This window comes from Littorina saxatilis, linkage group LG14 (assembly GCF_037325665.1).
Source record: "Littorina saxatilis isolate snail1 linkage group LG14, US_GU_Lsax_2.0, whole genome shotgun sequence".
Lineage (NCBI taxonomy): Eukaryota > Metazoa > Mollusca > Gastropoda > Littorinimorpha > Littorinidae > Littorina > Littorina saxatilis.
This window is the reverse complement of record NC_090258.1, coordinates 25,548,998-25,571,831: the sequence shown is the minus strand read 5'-3', so window position 1 is coordinate 25,571,831 and position 22,834 is coordinate 25,548,998. Positions and strand designations below refer to the sequence as shown.

The window sequence follows — 22,834 nt, the reverse complement described above, 5'->3', positions numbered from 1 at the left end:
TTAGTGTGTGTGTTTGGATTTGTGTGTGTGTGTGTGTGTGTGTGTGTGTGTGTGTGTGTGTGTGTGTGTGTGTGTGTCTCAGTGTGTGGGTGTGTGTTTGTGTGGGTGTTTGTGTACGTTTGTGTGTGTGTGCATGCGTGCGTCCGTGCATATGTGTATGTTTGTGTGTGTGTGTATGTTTGTGTGTGTGTTGTCCGTGCGTGCGTGTGTGACTGTGTGTGTGTGTGTGTGTGTGTGTGCGATAGTGATATTAATAACATTATGTTGGCGCGTTCGTTGGTACATGGTTTGTATCTGTATACGATATATGCTTGTTGCAAAGACAGACGCATGCAAAGAGATTATGCAGTCAGCAGCTTTAACGTCAGCAAATCATCCAAACAATCAAAAAACGCCGATCGCACTTCAAAAAATGTTCTTTGTCAACATGAATACAAAAGAGGGAACAATATCAAAACGCTGGAATGATTGAGCTTTTACAAATGACTGTAACGAACGTATAGGCAGAGTCAAGGTAAACACTACTATAAGGATTTACTGGTCAAGTTTCATGGAAACAAGAAAAACAACAACAATTTGGTTGAAAAATGAGAGCGTGACAGTGCCGCCTCAACTTTCACGAAATGCCGGATATGACGTCATCAAAGACATTTATCAAAAAAATGAAAAAAACCGTCTGGAGATACCATACTCAGGATCTCTCATGTCAAGTTTCATGAAGATCAGTCCAGTAGTTTTCTCTGAATCGCTACACACACACACACACACACACACACACACATACACCACGACCCTCGTCTCGATTCCCCCCTCTACGTTAAAACATTTAGTCAAAACTTGACTAAATGTAAAAAACCAACATAACTGAGGCCACTTCAGCAATTTGGGGCATTGTTGACTGTTGTTTCTGATTGGATAAACGCGGGGTAAAAGTTGGACCAAAATGTTAACAAACTTTCTTGTGCTCACTGACTCCCACTTCAAGCCGAATTTCTGCAAGCTCAAGAAAGTATCAGTGATAGCACATTGTGACACAGATGAAAGAAGTGGAAAATAGTCTCGGGATATACAATACAATTTGTTTGACTACAGTGACAGTTTTTGCAGAAATGGCCACACTTATGAAGACACAGAAAAGGTCTTTTTGGAACCAGAGTTAATTATCATTAGCACTTTAATGGAAGGGGTTGCGTTGGGCAGAATATACAGAGAAACAAATGTTACCATAATAAAGTATTATGCACTGTCGTAGGCCTATTTCATCATGTGATACTTCTTGTTCGCCACATCAAACTGAAAGGATTACACTCAGATATGATGGTGGGAAAATGTAAGACTTGAATTATAAGAATAGAAAAAATACGTTATGATGTGCAATTTGCGGATATTCAAACAATCATGAGAAACTTCAGACAGTAAAAAGTAGGTTAGCATGAATCACAAACATTGAGAACACACACACGCACACCGTGACTGACACACAAACACACACACACACGAACAGAAATATAACTGCTGCCATGTAATGGGCCTACGATAACACAACCGTAAGTCAAAATTGCGTCAATGGTCCTTTAAAGCGTCACTGCTGACGTCATGAAACGAAGAAATGGCCTCCCCCTGCTTGGATTTTCTTGAATGAAGAACTTTGGCCAAAAGGTCAAACGCTGCTGATGCAAACATTGCTATACCTGTAAAAAAATAAATATAAATAAATAAATTAATAAAACTTAAAAGTTTCACATGGAATTCACGAGCTGTAAGTATTAGCCCTTTTCGTGAAATGGTTCTTAACTTTACAAGTCAGCAAACAAATGCGTTCAAGCAAAAATTGCAATTCTTGTCGACATACAATCAACATTTCATCTTGATTTTCAAACATGCCCATACCCGAAAACAAGTGTGAACAGTTTCAACTTGTATTCCCGAGAAAAAATGATAAACATGGTTTTGGACTTTGACGGAAGTGGGCAAACAAATTATGCGTTTAAGTAAATATTGCCTATACTTGTGAACACAAAATCAACATTCCATTTTGAATTTCCATGCTGTTATAAGTGGCAGCCTATGTTGTACAATGTAGCCGCAGAATTTGCTTTGAGTAAGCAATCAGAGAAAAGAACTGAAAGGCTTGTAGTTGTAAGTCCCCACCCGTGTCTATAGAGATTGAAATACATAGACCATATTATGGATAGTTTTTCTTCGCCGATAGAATACGAGGAGCGTCCTAGTTTAGGGTGACTGAATGAGTTTAATCTAAAAGCAAAATCTAAAACGTGTTTTAGGGGGATCTTATGAGAAAAATGTCAGAAGTGTGTATGTGGTGGTTGTGGGGGGGGGGTTGTAGTGTGTGTGCTTGTGTGCGTTTGTTTGAGTGTGTGTGTGTGTGTGTGTGTGTGTGTGTGTGTGTGTGTGTGTGTGTGTGTGTGGTTGTGTGTGTGTTTGGGGGGTGGTTGTGTGTGTGTGTGTGTGTGTGTGTGTGGTTGTGTGTGTGTGTGTGTGTGTGTGTGTGTGTGTGTGTGTGTGTGTGTACACATGTGTTTGTGTCTGTGCATGTACCTGCGTGTTTGCATGCGCACGTATGTTTGTGCATGTGAGTGTGCGAGTATAAAAACAAGTGTCTAAACATTGAACAACATACTTACCCAGGAAAATAAAACTGTGTTCATAGGTTCCTCCCGAATCAACAATCATACCTGGAGAGAAAAAAGAAACCCAATTAACTTTCTTGTTCGGATTCTTTTCTGCGTTGTGCATGCAGGTTCAAAAAGACTTTTTGTTCATGCAAAGACGGAGAAAGAACAGTATTTCTGGCGATTGAGAGGGTGGAGAGAGAGAGGGTGGAGAGAGAGAGAGACAGACAGAGAGACAGACAGACAGACAGACAGATATACAGATATACAGACAGACATCAAGACAGAGAGAGACACACATTCAGAAAGACAGACAGACAGAGGTTGCGGATATTGGTAAACTAGATGAATACCCGCTTCGCCGGGTACCCGGCTTCGCCGGGTGAGTGGCGCACCGTACGCCGGGTGAGTGGCGCACCGTACGCGATTGACGCCACACGAAGGAAGGGAGATAAACGCGCAAAACACTGGAGAAGATAAGGAGCGTTCTGGACAGTGACCTTCTAAAAATAGTAACGGGAATATGGATTGAGCGTTGTGGACAGTGACCTTCTAAAAATAGTAATGGGAATATGGATTGACGCCACACGAAGGAAGGGAGATAAACGCAAAACACTGGAGAAGATAAGGAAGAGTTACTGGGAATGGATCTGGGAAGATGAACAGAAAAACCAAAATCGGTTCAGCGCTGCGCGCTGAGAGCACGTGTTGAAAATTCTCATCGACCAGGTTGTGTCCGGGGTCTACCTGAATATGCCCACCAAATTTGAAGCAGATCCATCGAGAACTTTGGCCGTGCATCGCGAACACACACACACAAACACAGACACACAGACAGACACAAGCCGTATATATATATATATATATAGATTAGCGGTTCTTTGCAGTTTCTTTAGCGATAACAAACGTCCCCTTAACATGCTATATATTCTCTGAACTGGAGTGTTCCAGTTTTGAACACACTATTTGTTGGCCTAACCAGTTTTGAACACACTATTTGTTGGCCTAACCAGTTTTGAACACACTATTTGTTGGCCTAACCAGTTTTGAACACACTATTTGTTGGCCTAACCAGTTTTGAACACATTATTTGCTGGCCTAACCAGTTTTGAACACACTATTTGTTGGCCTAACCAGTTTTGAACACACTATGTGTTGGCCTAACCAGTTTTGAACACACTATTTGTTGGCCTAACCAGTTTTGAACACACTATTTGTTGGCCTAACCAGTTTTGAACACACTATTTGTTGGCCTAACCAGTTTTGAACACACTATTTGTTGGCCTAACCAGTTTTGAACACACTATTTGTTGGCCTAACCAGTTTTGAACACACTATTTGTTGGCCTAACCAGTTTTGAACACACTATTTGTTGGCCTAACCAGTTTTGAACACACTATTTGTTGGCCTAACCAGTTTTGAACACAATATGTCTTAGTTACTAATTCTACCAGCAAACGTTGCACACATCGTAAACACTAGTGTACACTGACACCACGTGTGCAACTTTTTCTGGGAGAATGATGTACTACTAATTTGACAATGTTTTCAAAACTTGTTACAAGAAGTGAGTTCAAAAGCCGGAGGAACATCCCGGATTTCAGTTTACACACACACGCACACGCACACACACACACACACACACACACACACACACACACACACACACACACACACACACGCATAACTGACCAGCCATTGGAGGTCCTGCCACCCAGCCAATCCCCATCATAAAGATTAGGACCCCGTAGGCTGCAGGAAGTGACGTCACATCCACCAACTCCATAGTCAACACGTTGATCAGCGTAAAGAATCCGCCCGTGGATAGGCCAAAAATGGAAGCAAAAACCATTTGTCCCAGGTAGGTGTCCGAATACAAGGGGAACAAACTAGTGGCAGCACCGCACAAGGCCATCAACCCCACGCTCAGCGCGAAAGAATTTACACGCGATGACGTCAGCAGCAGACCGGAACCTAATCTGGAAACGAGGCTGAAGATGCCAGAGCCGACGAAAAGTGTGGCAGCTTCATGTGAAGTTGTTCCGTGAGTTCTAGAATATTCTGGAAGATGGAGATACACCCCAGACATATTTATTGCAGCGCATAGATAGTTCATGCAATGACTGAGGAAAGCAAGGTTTCGCAAGAGCGGTAACATGCTGTTAAACTTGGCTGAGAGATTCGAAACGAAGAGAGATTGCTTCTTTTCGCTTGAGGCTTCAGCTTCAAGTATTTGTATTTTATCTAATTCCTTTTGTGAGCTATGGACACCGCTTGGCTGGTAAGGCTTCTCGAGTACGTTTTTGGAGTCTGCTTCCTCTTGAACATATGTGTTTGAAGTTTTGTCATTTGAATCGGACATTCTCTGATCTTTGTTGCTCAAGTAAGGTTTCTGATTGAATATTTTCTTATTCGAGTCTTCGTCAGTTCTTTCTTTTGACTCGAGCAGTTGCTCGGACTCGGCACTCGCGTCTGTTTCTGATTCTGAATTTGTTCTGCACTGTAAATTCCCATGCTCAATCTCTATGCCTTTTGCTACCTTTTCAGAAACAGCATCACATTTTTCTTTGGGGATGAAGACAGCCGATTCAGAATATTTCACACAGTCATTTTCACATCTTTCCACATTCAAATTCAATGCAGATTTGTCGCTCGGTTTGGTGGCGTCACTGTCACTATGACTAACGGCTTCACTGTTCCCATTGGGAATAAAGATAACTATATCCAGGGGTGACTTCCCTTTAAATGTCTTCTCGTCAGGTTCTTGAAGTAGCTTGGGAAACTTCTCTCTCCTCCCTCCTTTTCCTTCGTGATGTGTTGGGCGGTACAGCATTCCGAAGACAGAACAGTGGAAAGCAAAGGCGGCGATCAGCAGAAAAGCCCCTTGGAGGCCGTACACATCTATCATCCTCTGGGTGGTGAGAGAGCCGGTCAGAATCCCGATGGCCATCCCGGACACGGACACACCCGAAGCTAGGGCTCGGAATCTGTCGAAGTAGAACGTGACGATCATCAGCGTCGGCGAATAACACAGGCCAAGTCCCAAGCCTGCAAAGAAAAATGAATGGATTAGATCGACAGGTGTGTTTACTGGGGCATTAGTTCAGCCCTAAAACTAATTATTACAGCAGATCCACTAATTTCTAACCAGTAGGTAACACTTTCGAGCTTGCAATTGGTCCTATAAATTAACGAGGGCGGGGTCACATGCAGAGGCTCCGCCCACAATAACACACTTACCAGCGATTAGTCCATACGTGAAGACAAGCTGCGTGACTGACGTGGCGAAGGCGGAGACAGTGAAACCGACAAGGAGACACACCCCGCCCAACACGACGCTGACTCGACAACTGTAGCGATGAACCAGCCAACCGGCAACCGGAGCTGCAACAGATTTTTTCAGTTATATTACACAAGTTTGGTTAGTGAAAATTATCTCATTGGCTCACGTAAGTGTAGCCTATGCGATGATAAACTTTGTCTGTCTGTGCGTGCGTGCGTGCGTATGTATGTGTGTATGTCTGTGGTAGAAACTTTAACATTTCCGAGTCTATGGATTACGTCAGTCTCGGTCAAAAGTGTTCGACGTGTGTGATAGAAACTATTTGAAGACGTCACATTATGACGTAAGAGGGTTAGACGTCACGCAAAGGAATTACTGAAAGTCTCGGTCATTGTTATTGTGAGCGGGCCGAGACTTCTTGGCAGATCCAGGGTCTCGCTTTCTTGCATATAGTTTCACCTATGCTTACTGTGTGTGTGTGTGTGTGTGTGTGTGTGTGTGTGTGTGTGTGTGTGTGTGTGTGTGTGTGTGTGTGTGTGTGTGTGTGTGTGTGTGTGTGTGTGTATGTGTGACGGAGTGATTGAGTTTGTGTTACTGTTTGTCGATTTCTTACGTGAGCCTTGAAGGCTTCGCCTCTTGTTTTACTAAAGCTCTTTATGCTTAACTTTAGCGTTGTAAATTCAGAGGCGGTTTTCTACTCAGTGCAATTTAAGGATCTGAAATTAAAGACACCCCCCGTCTCCCGTAAACCATCTGTTTCTGATCACTGACCTCTCCGACCCTTGACATACAGTACAAACATACTGTACCATTCCATTCTTTCCATACCATCCCGAAGAAGGCAGTTACATGCCGAAATATTGATTTAAACTTACCTAACCTGGTTACTGGTGTGTTTTCTTTTTATTTAAAAGTACAAACATACTTCCATTTGAACCCTCACCGAACGGGAACATCCTGGCTGCTTTCCGTTGAGAGTGAGACATTTTCAAAGAATTTATTTTGTGCAGTTAGAAAGGAAGTACATTACTGTAAAACAAATCGGAAGCCTCGTTTTGGCGCAAGACCTAACTTTTAAAAACAAAGTAATAAATTGACAGCTGGTTTATACAAACATTGTTAAAACACCAACGAATTATTTTATCATCAAAACGAAGTCAGTACAGTTCGAAACAATGTGTTGCCCCTCTGATGAGAGGACACCTCCCTTAAAAGGGCACATTCTGAGGTCCCTTTGTCTATTATCTCTACCAAAGTATACCTGTCATGACAGGCCACCTGCAATGTAGAGACACGTTTAGCTGGTCCCAAGGGTGTCCTTTCATCGCAGGTACCACTGTATGTCAAGCACACACACACACACACACTCATGCACACATACACACACAAACACACCTACACACACACCTACACACACACACACACACAAACACACACACACACACACACACACACACACACACACACACACACACACACAGGTCCCCCGAGTACAGAAGAGTCGAACGAGTTACCTCCCAGCATTTGTAGACTGGAGTACACCGCCCCGACCCATGCTGTGGTGGTGACGTCATCCTGGAACTTGATGAGCAGTTCCACATGAATGACACCCACGAAGTAGACCAGAACGCCATTGACGTAGTTGCAACCGACACTAGCCAGCAAAATCACCCAAGCGTACCCAGAATCAACCGTTGTGGTCACCGTCATGCTGGAGATGCTGAGGACGGGTTCAAATCCCGGCAGCCCCTGGTAGGTTAAGGGCGGAGATTTTTTCCGATCTCACAGGTCAACTTATGTGAAGACCTGCTAGTGTCTAATCACAAGAAGCTGTTCTTTATTGAGCCTGAAGTCGACTTTGCACAGCCTTCGCGAAGTCTTTTTGCCGAAAATCCAGTGCTGAAGCTTCGTGCCCCAGCCAGCTTCGCAAATTCAACTTCGCTCAAATAATCTGAGGCTGTACTTTCACTCAGCTTATGCTATGCTCACTTGCTTTTTCTGTCCCCATTTGGGACATAACGTGGTTACATGCTAGGAGTTCACTCAGAGGCTAAGCAAACAGAACGCAGCGTCGAGTCCCATGTTGAGTGAGGCGGCGCCCCGTTCGCTTATGGGCAGAATATACCTGCGCAGTTTCAGCGGCACAGACGACGCACGGCCTATTATTTGTGCCGCAATAGGGATTATGACGGGTACTTGGCCTGTTTTTCTTTCATGCAACGTGTAGCGGACTGGGATAAGCTGCAGTGCGTCGTCGTTCCTACTGAAGTTACATATGTGAGCGGAACCCCTTATGGGCAGAATATACCTGCGCAGTTTCAGCGGCACAGACGACGCACGGCCTATTATTTATGCCGCAATAGGGATCATGACGGGTACTTGGCCTGTTTTCCTTTCATGACACGCAACGTGTAGCGGACTGGGATAAGCTGCAGTGCGTCGTCGTTCCTACTGAAGTTACATAATGTGAGCGGAACCCCTAAAGGCCTGTCCAGACACTCCAGGCTGACCCTGTCCACATTTGACATGCTCAAAACGGTCCCGCGGGGCACGCCGCGGCGGGCTATGATCGCGAAGCGTTATCTGCAGACAGAATAGAGCGTGTTCTAATTTCTCTGACACAGAAATAGAACGACGGAAATTTGACCAATCAGAGAAAACCAGAGCGATGACGTCAACCGTCAGATCGAGTTGGATTGTGGGTAGACTCTAAGTATCTCTTCGACACAGATCGGCGAACTTATCGATCTATACAGAAGCCACGAATCCCTGTGGAATACATTTTCCAAGTTATACAAAAACAGGGACGCAAAGTTCGCGGCGTGGCAGTCGATGCAACTGTCACTGTTTTGTATGTACGCAGCCATCTTTGCAAATTACCGCTAGCGTGTTGACCTTCCTGTCAGGTGACCTTGACGCTTCCGCTCCACTGATACCGCGTTGTGAAAAAAAAAGTCGTCGATGTGTGGCCACTCGGCAAAATCCCGCGCGACGCACAAAACGGCCTGCGGCGCATATACCATAAAACGGCGTCCAAGTCTGGTCACGCTTTTATGGGCAGAATATACCTGCGCAGTTTCAGCGGCACAGACGACGCACGGCCTATTATTTATGCCGCGATAGTGATTATGACGAGTACTTGGCCTGTTTTCCTTTCATGCAACGTGTTGCGGGCTGGGATAATCTGCAGTGCGTCGTCGGTCCTGCTGAAGTTACATATGTGAGCGGAGCCCCTTAGCGCTAGCCAGCCAAAGTATGTCAGTGTTGTGTTTTGCTTGAAGATGAGCTTCAGCGTATGGATCCTCGATGTCTGGGGGTGCCCGTATGCTCCGGTCTTTTTAAAGGTGCCCGGATGAGTTTTGGCAAAGCTGTCCTTTTGTCATCTGATATATACAAAGAAAATATCGAATACAATAAAATATATATAATCAAGGTTTTTTTATGACTATTCTTTTCTTTCTCACGCACGCACACACACACACACACACACACACACACACACACACACACACACACACACACACACACACACACACACACACAAACACTCACACACACACTCCGCCTCCCCCTACCCCACCCCCCCCCCTACCCAGGCACACACATACACACTTCCGAGTGTACAGATCGATAAGCTGCAGAACAAGGACAACAAATAGCATTACGCTATCACAACACTAAACTAGTATTGTCTAAATTCTAACATAAAGATAACCGAAACAACAACAACACAACAGTCATGTACTTTTCAGCAACAACATTATGACATACATTGGGTGTAGCCATGGAAACGAAAATAAAAGGGGCGAAGGGGAAAATAGGGAATGTTAAAGAAGATGACGGTGATGAAAAAGAGTGCTGAATCCATTTTTCTGATTGTCATATATGCCATGTATATAATTCCTCTGGACATTATTTGCATCATCAAATCTCAGCAAACATGACCTTTTTCACCGTCTATAGTATATGTGAGTTTTCTCTTATTCGCTTCAAAGACTTAAGATTTTTTTTTTTTCAAGCACTTATGTTTCTTTTTACATTTAGTCAAGTTTTGACTAAATGTTTTAACATAGAGGGGGAATCGAAACGAGGGTCGTGGTGTATGTGTGTGTGTGTGTGTGTGTGTGTGTGTGTGTGTGTGTGTGTGTGTGTGTGTGTGTGTGCGCGCGTGCGTGCGTGCGTGTAGAGCGATTCAGACCAAACTACTGGACCGATCTTTATGAAATTTTACATGAGAGTTCCTGGGATTGATATCCCCGAACGTTTTTTTCTTTTTTTGGATAAATGTCTTTGATGACGTCATATCCGGCTTTTCGTGAAAGTTGAGGCGGCACTGTCACGCTCTCATTTTTCAACCAAATTGGTTGAAATTTTGGTCAAGTAGTCTTCGACAAAGCCCGGACTTCGGTATTGCATTTCAGCGTGGTGGCTTAAAAATTAATTAATGACTTTGGTCATTAAAAATCTGAAAATTGTAAAAAAAAAATATATATATATAAAACGATCCACATTTACGTTTATCTTATTCTCCATCATTTTCTGATTCCAAAAACATATAAATATGTTATATTAGGATTAAAAACAAGCTCTGAAAATTAAAAATATAAAAATTATTATCAAAATTAAATTTTCGAAATCAATTTAAAAACACTTTCATCTTATTCCTTGTCGGTTCCTGATTCCAAAAAACATATAGATATGATATGTTTGGATTAAAAACACGCTCAGAAAGTTAAAACGAAGAGAGGTACAGAAAGGCGTGCTATCCTTCTCAGCGCAACTACTAAACCGCTCTTCTTGTCAATTTCACTGCCTTTGCCATGAGCATGAGCGGTGGACTGACGATGCTACGAGTACATACGGTCTTGCTGAAAAATTGCATTGCGTTCAGTTTCATTCTGTGAGTTCGACAGCTACTTGACTAAATGTTGTATTTTCGCCTTACGCGACTTGTTTTCTTCTTCTTTTCAAAGACCTATGGGCCAAAAGCAACACAAAACCTGGTAAATCTTTGTAAAAGAAACGTTGTGTGATCAGCTGTACGCCTCCGCATCAGGGGGAAGTAGGCCTACTCTTTGTGCACCAATTTTTTCACCTTGTCAAGTTTCTTTCACTCATTCTGCAAGTTCATTCATCTTTTGTCAGGGGTTTGAAATAACGCGGTGAGTATCTTCCACTACTCTAGGTTTCCTTGCAAGCCAAACTGTAAAGCTGAGAGTAGGAGGGGGGAGGTTGATGGGAGAGAGAGAGAGAGAGTATGGAAAGCCAAATCGGCCAACAACGCGCGCAATTACGGCCGGAATTCCGCTCAGACTTTCGAGCTATTCTCGTCGTTGATAGGTCAAAAGGTCCGCGCGGACTTTTATTGACGGTCTTTTTATATTTAGTCAAGTTTTGACTAAATATTTTAACATCGAGGGGGAATCGAAACGAGGGTCGTGGTGTATGTGTGTGTGTATGTGTGTGTGTATGTGTGTGTGTGTGTGTGTGTGTGTGTGCGTGCGTGCGTGTAGAGCGATTCAGACCAAACTACTGGACCGATCTTTATGAAATTTGACATGAGAGTTCCTGGGATTGATATCCCCATACGTTTTTTTCATTTTTTTGATAAATGTCTTTGATGACGTCATATCCGGCTTTTCGTGAAAGTTGAGGCGGCACTGTCACGCCCTCATTTTTCAACCAAATTGGTTGAAATTTTGGTCAAGTAATCTTCGACGTAGCCCGGGGTTCGGTATTGCATTTCAGCTTGGTGGCTTACAAATTAATTAATGACTTTGGTCATTAAAAATCTGAAAATTGTAAAAAAAATATTTCTTTTATAAAACGATCCAAATTTACGTTTATCTTATTCTCCATTATTTGCTGATTCCAAAAACATATAAATATGTTATATTCGGATTAAAAACAAGCTCTGAAAATTAAATATATAAACATTATTATCAAAATTAAATTGTCGAAATCAATTTAAAAACACTTTCATCTTATTCCTTGTCGGTTCCTGATTCCAAAAACATATAGATATGATATGTTTGGATTAAAAACACGCTCAGAAAATTAAAACGAAGAGAGGTACAGAAAAGCGTGCTATCCTTCTTAGCGCAACTACTACCCCGCTCTTCTTGTCAATTTCACTGCCTTTGCCATGAGCGGTGGACTGACGATGCTACGAGTATACGGTCTTGCTGAAAAATGGCATTGCGTTCAGTTTCATTCTGTGAGTTCGACAGCTACTTGACTAAATATTGTATTTTCGCCTTACGCGACTTGTTTTTTTATTGTCTTTTTATTGGCTATCCATAATCAACGACGAGAATAGCGCGAAAGTCCGCTCGGAATTCCGGCCTAAAAGCTCTATCCTCAGGGCCGGACTAGGCGAAGAGGAGGGGGGGGGGGGGGTGCCAGTGGTGGTCCAGGGGGATGTTCCCCCTGGCGGGGTCAAAGGGCAGAGCCCCTTGTGGGGTTCAGGGGGCAGAAGCTGATGGGTAGGTCATATTCTGAGCCGATAGGAAAATCAGTGGTCGCTCCTTGCATGAAACGGCATAAAATAAACAATAATAAAAAATGTTTTAAATAAGCGAGGTACATGTTTAGGCTAGGGGGGGGGGGGGGGGTGCGCAACCCCCATAACCCCCCCGGTAGTCCGGCCCTGATCCTTTTTGAGTCACTTGAGAAAAAGTGACTCTATGTAATCGGTCAGTGTTAGTCTGTCCGGCCGGCCGTCCGGCCGGCCGTCCGGCCGGCCGGCCGTCCGGCCGGCCGTCCGGCCGGCCGTCCGTAGACACCACCTTAACGTTGGACTTTTCTCGGAAACTATCAAAGCGATCGGGCTCATATTTTGTTTAGTCGTGACCTCCAATGACCTCTACACTTTAACGATGGTTTCGTTGACCTTTGAGCTTTTTCAAGGTCACAGGTCAGCGTCAAAGGAAAAATTAGACATTTTATATCTTTTCTCGGAAACTATCAAAGCGATCGGGCTCATATTTTGTTTAGTCGTGACCTCCAATGACCTCTACACTTTAACGATGGTTTCGTTGACCTTTGACCTTTTTCAAGGTCACAGGTCAGCGTCAAAGGAAAAATTAGACATTTTATATCTTTGACAAAGTTCATAGGATGTGATTGAAACTTTGTAGGATTATTCTTTACATCAAAGTATTTACATCTGTAGCCTTTTACGAACGTTATCAGAAAAACAAGGGAGATAACTAGCCTTTTCTGTTCGGCAACACACAACTTAACGTTGGGCTTTTCTCGGAAACTATAAAAGTGACCGGGCTCAAATTTTATGTGAACGTGACTCATTGTGTTGTGAATAGCAATTTCTTCCTGTCCATATAATATTCAGAACTGCGAAAGTGACTCGATCGAGCGTTTGCTCTTCTTGTTAGTGATAAAGTTCAGTTACAGTTTCTCTCTCTCTCTCTTTCCCTCTCTGTCTATCTGTCTGTCTGACTGTTTTATAGCAACATGTTGTGTTTGTACGCGTGCGAGCATAACATAACACAAAAAATTACGATTAAGCTTAATAAACGAAGGAATAGTTACATAAGAGAGCCTGGGCCCTTCCAGAACTAAGTATTCATAAACCTGCAAACCGGTGTAGGATCCGGTCCGGTCCCCCCTCTGAAGTAGTCCCCCGGGGGACCAATTCGTGGCAAAAACTGCTCTATAATGGTCCCCCCTTAGACATCCAGCCTCGTTTTTCTTGTTACAATGTTAGTAATGTTACCAGCAATTTCAGAGAAAAGAAAGGAAAGAATCAGAGACTGGTTTCATTTCTTCTTATCAGTATTTATTTATTATTCATTTTATTTCATGTGATTTTTCTTTTGAACGGCATTATAAATCAGATCTATTTTATTTCCTGCAAAATATAGTCAAACAAAGAGATTGCTGTCTGTGCACTACATAATACCGGACGAAGATATAGATTGAAAATGGCTTGAATGCCTAAGAAAAACGAGGCTGGATGTCTAATGGGGGACCATTATAGAGCAGTTTTTGCCACGAATTGGTCCCCCGGGGGACTACTTCAGAGGGGGGACCGGACCGGATCCTACACCGGATCAAACACAATCCAAATAATTGTGTGTTTTGCGCAGCTGTGGGCATGTAGTTGTCACAGTTAAAGTGACAGGCAAAACACGGGGCTCATTCAATGTTGAACACACACTGTTATTCAGTGGAACAATCTCTCGCGTAACAATATAATGTCTTTGGATAAAAACAAATTAAGGCACTGCATACTCCCAGCGAAGGACAAATGGGCGCTCTCTCTTTACTCTCGCTCTCGCTCTCTCTCTCTCTCTCTCTCTCAAATTCACACACACAAGCGTGTGTCGCACGGAACACAGCGGAACACAGCGCTCCGGCTAAAAATAACCACAGCCAAGCACAGGCCTAGAACTCTCCAGCTGCTGTATACGGCACCATTGACGGTGATAGATAATTTTTCTTGCGTGTTCCCATCTCCAGCAAATGTAACCCAGCACTCAGATCTGCCTGAAACTTTGGCATCATTTGCCTCAACCAATTTTGGCTTAGCATGCAAAGTCACGATTTTTTTTCCTTAAACCCTGAATTAATAAGAATATTTGTTTAGATCTTTCGGAAAAGTTACGTAATACGACACGCTTGATATACACGTTCACAAAAATCCACACACATTCTGGTCAGCCGATTGGTCATAACTTCTGAAATTTTCAAAGCAATTCATTGGGAACTTGAGCAGATATGGCTCTCTCAGTGGAGGACCCCCTCAAAAATGGCCGCAAAACGTGCCTTATTTGGCCTCTGAAACGTTTGACACCTACCGCCTTTGACAAAAGGCTATACAAATACTAAAGACGTAAGGTGCATGAAACAAAATGCTCTGAACAGGAAATTGAATGACCTTTCCGATGGTAGTCAGAAGTGTTTGGTAAGTGCACATTCTGATTTTTTGTAGATTTTAAAATACGGGGCATTGGTTTTTGTCAGGTCGATTTTAGGGGTGACCTTGTTTGACAGGCTGCCACGGGATGCCTATACAAAGTACCACCAATCGAACAAATGATATGAACAGTAGACATAATTACCTTTTCCAGCATATAAAGTTAAATTAAAATGGATTGTGGTTTAACGCTTTTCTGAGCGTTCGAAAATTGTTGCAATAATGTTTTGGCCAAGTTTATAACGTACGTATGTAGCCCACTTACCTGTTAAAAAATGCGGAGATTCCGCAGCAAACACTCACCGGCAAAAGCACCACGGGCAGTCAATGGTGTTCTGAGAACCCAACCAATGCTTTACGAGACGCATTCGACCTTGAACTTAGCTTCAGCCGCTTCGGCACGCGCATGTAATCAATAAAAGGCATGCAACCGTTTTCAGCTGCAGGAACCACGTGTGGGAGACGTTCCATGCGTAAAAAGCTCTGAGGTGATTTTTTTAGATTTTTTTAAGTGTTCCAGCTCTGAGGGGCCCACTTTTTCGCAGTCGGCGCAGTTCGATCGCAACACTTGGTGTCGTAGGCAGTGTCCAACGTTACTTGTTGATGCAATCCACTGATAGGAAGTGTCAAATATATGCGATTCTATCAGCAGGAGTACATATTTAATCTATACGGCCTTCTTTTTTTGGTTTTGTGAATCGCGTCAGAGCTGGAAAAAATCAAAGCTCCGCCCATTTCGCTATTCCTCAGAGCTGGATCATCGATTAAACGAATTTATTAATTTTGAGAGAAATCTAGGTTCAATCTGTAACCGCTTTTTTGACGCCAAAATATTGCTGTTGTATTGCTCCAGCTCCCCAATAGGGTTTCGTTGGTCTGTGTTAGTCTGTATCGAGCATAACCACGATAATGCACCAAAATCTCCACTTTGTGACATAACTGACCAATTATTGCCATATATATTCCTTGAAGCATCTAGTAGCCTACTTGTGGTAATACCGCAACACGGTGGCCTAGTGGTAAGGCGTCCGCCCAGTGAGCGGGAGGTCGTGGGTTCGAACCCCGGCCTGGTCATACCTAAGACTTTAAAATTGGCAATCTAGTGGCTGCTCCGCCTGGCTTCTGGCATTATGGGGTTAGTGCTAGGACTGGTTGGTCCGGTGTCAGAATAATGTGACTGGGTGAGACATGAAGCCTGTGCTGCGACTTCTGTCTTGTGTGTGGCGCACGTTTGTTACGCGTGATTGTTCTGAAAAGTGACTATTACATGATTGTTCTGAAAGTCTACTATTTATTTCATCGTAAACATGTAAGCCCTCATACGTGATTGTTCTGAAAGCTTACTAATTTACATGATTGTTCTGAAACTCTACTAAAGGTAAACTTGCTTCACCCGTGAAATGTTGTCAGATATGGAACAATATGTATACCCCAGCCCAACGAAGTTGGAGGTGGGTATACTGGATTCACTTTGTCCATCTGTCTGTGTGTATGTCTGTATGTATATGGAACAATATTTTGATACAATGATACTAAATCTTTAGTGATATTGATATTTATACCCCAGCCCAATGAAGTTGGAGGGGGTACACTGGATTCACTTTGTCCGTCTGTCTGTGTATATGTCTGTATGTAATTAGAACAATATTTTGATACAATGATATTAAATCTTAAGTGAAATTGATATTCATACCCCCGCCCAATGAATACAAACTCAACAAGTAATACGTTTCATACATTGAACATGTCTTCTTTATTGTTCTCAACTCAAAATTCAAATTAAATGTCCAAAGACAAAAATTATTTATAATCTTCAAAAATGTAATGATTCTTCTTGAGTATTCCCAACTCAAAATTCTAATTACAGGTTTAAAGGGACACATAGAAACTTTAGATTCTCCCTCTTTGCCATGCTATAGGTGGCTAGGTCACCAAAATGGACCGAAAGGCATGGCAAAGAGGGAAAATGGAAGCTAATTTTTGCCCCTTTAAAAACGAAAGGCACAACAAATAATTTTCACAAATGAAACTTTTATTTTTCTTATGAACTAAAAATTCAAGTGGAGAGGGGATGAGAGACGTGAGGAGATGGCCGGGGTTGCGAGATGGGTGGGGAGTCTGGGCTATAAAGTTCTTGCACGCGAGACAATATACTTCTTTTTTGTGTGTGTGGGGGGGTATTTTGTTTATCAACTCTCTCTCTCTCTCTCTCTCTCTCTCTCTCTCTCTCTCTCTCTCTCTCTCTCTTCTCTCTCTCACTCTCTCTCTCTCTCTTCTCTCTCTCTCTCACTCTCTCTCTCTCACACTCTCTCTCTCTCTCTCTCTCTGAATATTTTTGTCATCCTAAATATTGGGACATGTTTGCCCCCCCCCCCCCACCCCAGGAACAGCTGCTACCCCCCCCCCCCCCCCCCCCCGCCCAGTTTCCGACGCCAGTGCACTGAGTACATACGCACACACACACAACACATACACACACATGAAAGCTAAATTTATTAGCACATCTCTGTTTTCAGTGACACTTGTTTTTTTATTACACAGCAACCACCAGAATTTTGTATATGAATTATTCAAATGGTTTGATAAAATGGTTTGACAAACCTCCCCCACCCCCTACACCTAAAAACAAGTCGCGTTAGGCGAAAATACAATATTTAGTCAATTAAGTAGCTGTCGAACTCACGGAATGAAACTGAACGCAATGCCATTTTTCAGCAAGACCGTATACTCGTAGCATCGTCAGTCCACCGCTCATGGCAAAGGCAGTGAAATTGACAAGAAGAGCGGGGTAGTAGTTGCGCTAAGAAGGATAGCACGCTTTTCTGTACCTCTCTTTGTTTTAACTTTCTGAGCGTGTTTTTAATCCAAACATATCATATCTATATGTTTTTGGAATCAGGAACCGACAAGGAATAAGATGAAAGTGTTTTTAAATTGATTTGGACAATTTAATTTTGATAATAATGTTTATATATTTAATTTTCAGAGCTTGTTTTTAATTCGAATATAACATATTTATATGTTTTTGGAATCAGCAAATGATGGAGAATAAGATAAACGTAAATTTGGATCGTTTTATAAATTTTTATTCTTTTTTACAATTTTCAGATTTTTAATGACCAAAGTCATTAATTAATTTTTAAGCCACCAAGCTGAAATGCAATACCGAAGTCCGGGCTTTGTCGAAGATTACTTGACCAAAATTTCAACCAATTTGGTTGAAAAATGAGGGCGTGACAGTGCCGCCTCAACTTTCACGAAAAGCCGGATATGACGTCATCAAAGACATTTATCAAAAAAATGAAAAAAACGTTCGGGGATTTCATACCCAGGAACTCTCATGTCAAATTTCATAAAGATCGGTCCAGTAGTTTAGTCTGAATCGCTCTACACACACACACACACACACACACACACACACACACAGACACACAGACACACACACACGCACATACACCACGACCCTCGTTTCGATTCCCCCTCGATGTTAAAATATTTAGTCAAAACTTGACTAAATATAAAAAGGGAGTGGAGAGACGGATCAACTCAAACACACATCTGAAGCTGTCGCGCACACAGAAGACGGATCAACTCAAACACACTTCGTTGGGCAGGGGTATACATATTGTTCCATATCTGACTACATTTCACGGGTGAAGCAAGTTTACCTTTAGTAGAGTTTCAGAACAATCATGTAAATTAGTAAGCTTTCAGAACAATCACGTATGAGGGCTTACATGATTACGATGAAATAAATAGTAGACTTTCAGAACAATCATGTAATAGTCACTTTTCAGAACAATCACGCGTAACACACGTTAAATGTCAAAGCAGCACCGCCCTGATATCACCCTTCGTGGTGGACTGGGCGTTAAGCAAACAAACAAACAAACAAACAAACCGTGATGATGAAGAATATTCCTGTCCTGCAGGCACAAAGCGAAGCCACTTAAGGACTAGCCTGTAGAACACACAAACCATCAATACAGGCTTAAAGTTCAAGGTCACGTGTAATCAACCATGTACAGGCTGGCACCACGTGGTGTACTCAAACCGGGCCAACACCCACGCAAGAAAACTACGACCCAGTCAACTGCAACTAAGCGTGACGCTATTAAAACGGCGCCAGAAATAATGCACGAACTGTTAAGTGCTATTCACACGGTCAGGGCGACGTATATCAACTGTATATATTTATATCTCTTTAAAACAACTTTCATTCAACTTTATAGTTGGTTTAAACTTGAAGTCGCTCGGTAGTCGCTGAGACCAAGTCGCTCGGTAGTCGCTGAGACCAAGTCGCTCGGTAGTCGCTGAGACCAAGTCGCTCGGTAGTCGCTGAGACCAAGTCGACGAAATGTCTGCCATGGGAACGGTCCCGACGATTTACTTGTGATTGAGTCAGTTCCGCGATTTACCAGCGACTTGGAAACTCAGTTGAGCGCTGCTCCACTTCTCAGCGATTTACAAGCGACTTGGCGGGTTAGGCCGGTCCAGCCGGAAAACAACGAATGCGCCCGAATGCGCAAGTCAACCGAGAATCGTTGCCTAAACTATGAGCAATAGCGCTCTTCACATGGGTAGCGATGTTCAGTTGATTTGGTTCTGACAAAAACGCTTGAAAATTGACGGAAAGTTCATTGTAAGCCTGCCGTGTGAACAGCACTTAAAACGGCTTGCAAAGATCTTTGTAGTCAGGGATAATAACACACTCGTCACGAGGTGAGCGGGGCCTTTGTCTTGGCTGTCACTTGTGGTGGACGGGGGGTCTTTTCTTATGGTTTATACAAGGTATAATACTGATTCTCTCGACCTCGTCGGCAAACTTCGCATTCCTGCCATACACAGCTTAGCAACCTGTCAATCGTCTGCTGCAATCTCGGTTTCTGATAACTTCACTACTTCCGTTCGGTCTAGAATCACGAAGAGGGTTATACCTTGTAATAGTAGTAGTCTTGAGAGCGCACAGGCCCCGCCCACTTTGATCCCGACCCGCTCGTGACAAGTGCCTGTGGGATAAATATAGCTACAGCGTGTTTTGCTGTCACAACATGAAAGCTACGGTCCTCATAACACTGTGCAGAAGGGTAGTAGGTCTAGAAATATCACTTAAACAGATTCCCAAAATACATGATGTAACTAAAGTTACCGTAAAGGAGGACCGTAGCTTTTGTGCTATGACTGCAAAACACACTGTAGCTATTCATCCGGCGTGAACAAGCCCAGTATAGGTGTCGCCGCCGTCACTGCATGGAGATTGCGGAGCGACCGACCGATTACCGAGTACGAAATCAAGACAAAAATGACATCCTTTGTATCGTCTCGGACTGCTGGTACAACACCCCTCACGGACTATAGTCCTTGTGGGACGAACAGTTATATTGCTATTTCATATGTTACGTGAATTTCCATTGGTCAATTGGGCAAAACTGAGCTCAGTGCAAAAGTGATATCGACGACATTTCCGTCGATATCAGTTTTGATATCGACGACCTCTTTATTGCTTCCCCACTTCAAAAACAAAAACACCTAAATTTAAAAACAAACAAATATATATGAAAATGTAATGATCCCAGAATTTAGTTGAGCAAGTGACTAAAGACTTTTTGAAAGAAAAGACATTTTGAAAAACTGAAAAGTACAAGAAAAGAGTGAACAAAAAGAAATGATAATTAGAGGGAGGGATATGGAACAGCCAAAACTGAGACAAATACTTTTGTAATTTCTTTACAGTAAATACAAAATGTCCAGAGAATTAGCAATATATCTAACATTGACTGACTGTGTGATGATATCTTCTGCTATTGGTCTGTTTCGACAGTGGTTATCGACAATTGTAATTCAATCAAGTTTGCGTTTTAATGAAACAGATCCTGTGATTGGTCAGAATGCCCCAACTCATTAAAAATTACCGGTCATTAATTGTCGATAACCACTCGCTAAAAAATCCATTAACAAACTGCTGGCGAGGCGCATTGATACACCCTCAACTAGTCTCGGTTAGCTTTGAGGGTCATTTTACAAGTAGGAAATATGAAGGCCAACGAAATACCGAGACCATAAGGTATGCGAAGTGATGACGTCGAATACGTGACGTAAGTTGATGCATGAATTCTTCCGGACTACGTCAGTCAATTCCAAAGATCGCATTTGTGATGAAAAGAATTTTGTTTTAGAGTTTGCTGTCCAGAGACCCGTCAAAAAAGAAGGGAAAATGTGTGTGAAAGAAAACAAAACAGGAGCAGAGTGATACGATAGGAATACAGAGACATATTTCTTGGGACTTGACCCTTGCAGGTAGGTGGACTGAAAGTAGTGTGTGAACAGAACAGAACCAATTCAGAACAGAATACAACCGCATGAAAGCAGGAAAGAGATCGTCGTCAGATTGAATTACAATAACATTAACATGCTACCATTTGAAACTTCTCGGTTCGCTACGTCGGGCTTCAATTACCTTTGGTCGGGCGTCAATCCCCGATGAAGACCTCGAAGTTTCAAATGGAAGCATGTTAATGTGTAATTAATGACCGGTAATTTTTAATGAGTTGGGGCATTCTGACCAATCACAGGATCTGTTTCATTAAAACGCAAACTTACAATTTGAATTAATTTCTCAACGGACACTAGTGGCAATCTGTGAAATCGGGAAGCACCCATAGGCTGTTTTATTTTTGGTAGGTGTCTGTGTGGAGGGATAGTCTTCAAGGCTTGGCTTGGTGTACGAGCAGAAGGGGCTTCCAATATGAGGCAGAGGTACAGGGGCTGGCAAGATGCTGTTGAAATTTAGGATTTGACCGGGGTACTTTGGGTCTTCCTTTGGGAGAAAAAAGTCAATTTGCCGGGTAAGGGGGGGGGGATGTCTTCCGGAATCTAACACCCCCCTCCCCCGCTAGATCCAGCTCTCGTCTTGACCAGTGAAAAAGTCTGTACAGGTCTGAGCTGGTAAGCTGAAGTCTTGTTACCTGGAGGACTGCATCTTTAATTCGACTGACACAGCTGTGGCGTAGGCTAATTCAAACGCCATTCAGAATATTCGCTCGACCAGAAGAGCCACTTGGCAATGAACGAGATGTATCATACAAAAGAATTTGTGTTAAAGTTTATTTTGCTTCGAAAGTTGAATTACTCGGCTTTGCAATTGTGTGTTTGAGAGAGAGAGAGAGAGAGACAGAGACAGAGACAGAGACAGAGACAGAGACAGAGACAGAGACAGAGCGATATGAGACAGAGAGAATGGGAGAGAGACAGATAGAGAGAGACAGAGAGAGAATGATAGTATTCGGTCACCACGACAATCCCCAACAGCAACAAAGCGCACTTGGTATTAAAAAAGGCGCACGCTTTGGCAATTCATTTATTTATTTACCTGTTCATTTTTGTAAACTTGCCAAATAACTTTGCGCCACTTCGTACCACTACAAAATTCACACCCATAGTATTTCAACAGGCAAACTTCAGCAACTTTTGGCACGCAGGCAGAAACCACCGTCGTTGCCTATCCAGCCCAGTGTGGGTTATTTTGTGGGACTATGTGGCCCACTGTTCCTGTTACGACCGACTGAAGTGATTGGGGCGGCTGCCATTTTGGTCGAAAACTGGAGCTTTTGTGCATTTCTTTTAGGTGGCGGGTGGTGGGGTGGGGGGGGGGGGGGGGGGGGGGAATTAGAGATTCGTGAAGATTTTGCAAGTGGGGGTGGCGAGGAGACCATCGCGTAAACCATTACAGGCGCGAGCAAGTTTTGAATAGAACTCAGAACTCAGAACTCAGAACTCATTTAATTGTCATAAAAACACAGTAAAGGGTTTATCAGACACGAAGTGGATATTTGTCAAGACAAAACTGTATATACAGATACAAATTTAAAAATAAATTGTGATACTGCATTTTAAGTACAATTTCCAATGACAAAAAGTGTCAATTTTTAACATAACTTAATTTAGATCTGCATATTATCATAACTTTGTTTAACATGCACA

At 42.8% G+C, this 22,834-nt stretch overlaps 1 protein-coding gene across 2 annotated transcripts; it reads right to left on the bottom strand.

Annotated features, from left to right (window-relative positions):
* Positions 1-398: 398 nt before the first annotated feature.
* On the bottom strand, positions 399-18,886 carry LOC138947425 (monocarboxylate transporter 12-like). 2 transcript variants are annotated; one of them, XM_070318892.1, is made up of 6 exons: positions 18,756-18,886; positions 7,431-9,299; positions 5,874-6,017; positions 4,326-5,681; positions 2,646-2,696; positions 399-1,691 (listed from the first exon to the last, which is right to left on the bottom strand). In XM_070318892.1, exons 2-6 carry the CDS (start codon positions 7,624-7,626, stop codon positions 1,564-1,566), a joined length of 1,875 nt encoding a protein of 624 aa, XP_070174993.1. In that variant the 5' UTR covers positions 7,627-9,299; positions 18,756-18,886; the 3' UTR covers positions 399-1,563. The 2 variants fall into 2 exon arrangements, with proteins under 2 accessions (XP_070174993.1, XP_070174994.1); XM_070318893.1 differs by lacking the exon at positions 18,756-18,886 and adding an exon at positions 15,120-15,234.
* Between the last annotated feature and the right edge of the window lie 3,948 nt (positions 18,887-22,834).

Coding starts and splice junctions, on each gene's coding strand:
- LOC138947425 (XM_070318892.1), bottom strand. CDS start 7,626: ATGACGGTGACCACAACGGTTGATTCTGGGTACGCTTGGGTGATTTTG. Junction 6,018..7,430: donor CAGTCTACAAATGCTGGGAG/GTAACTCGTTCG, acceptor AATCTGTTGCAG/CTCCGGTTGCCGGTTGGCTG. Junction 2,697..4,325: donor GGCAGGACCTCCAATGGCTG/GTCAGTTATGCG, acceptor TTTTCTCTCCAG/GTATGATTGTTGATTCGGGA.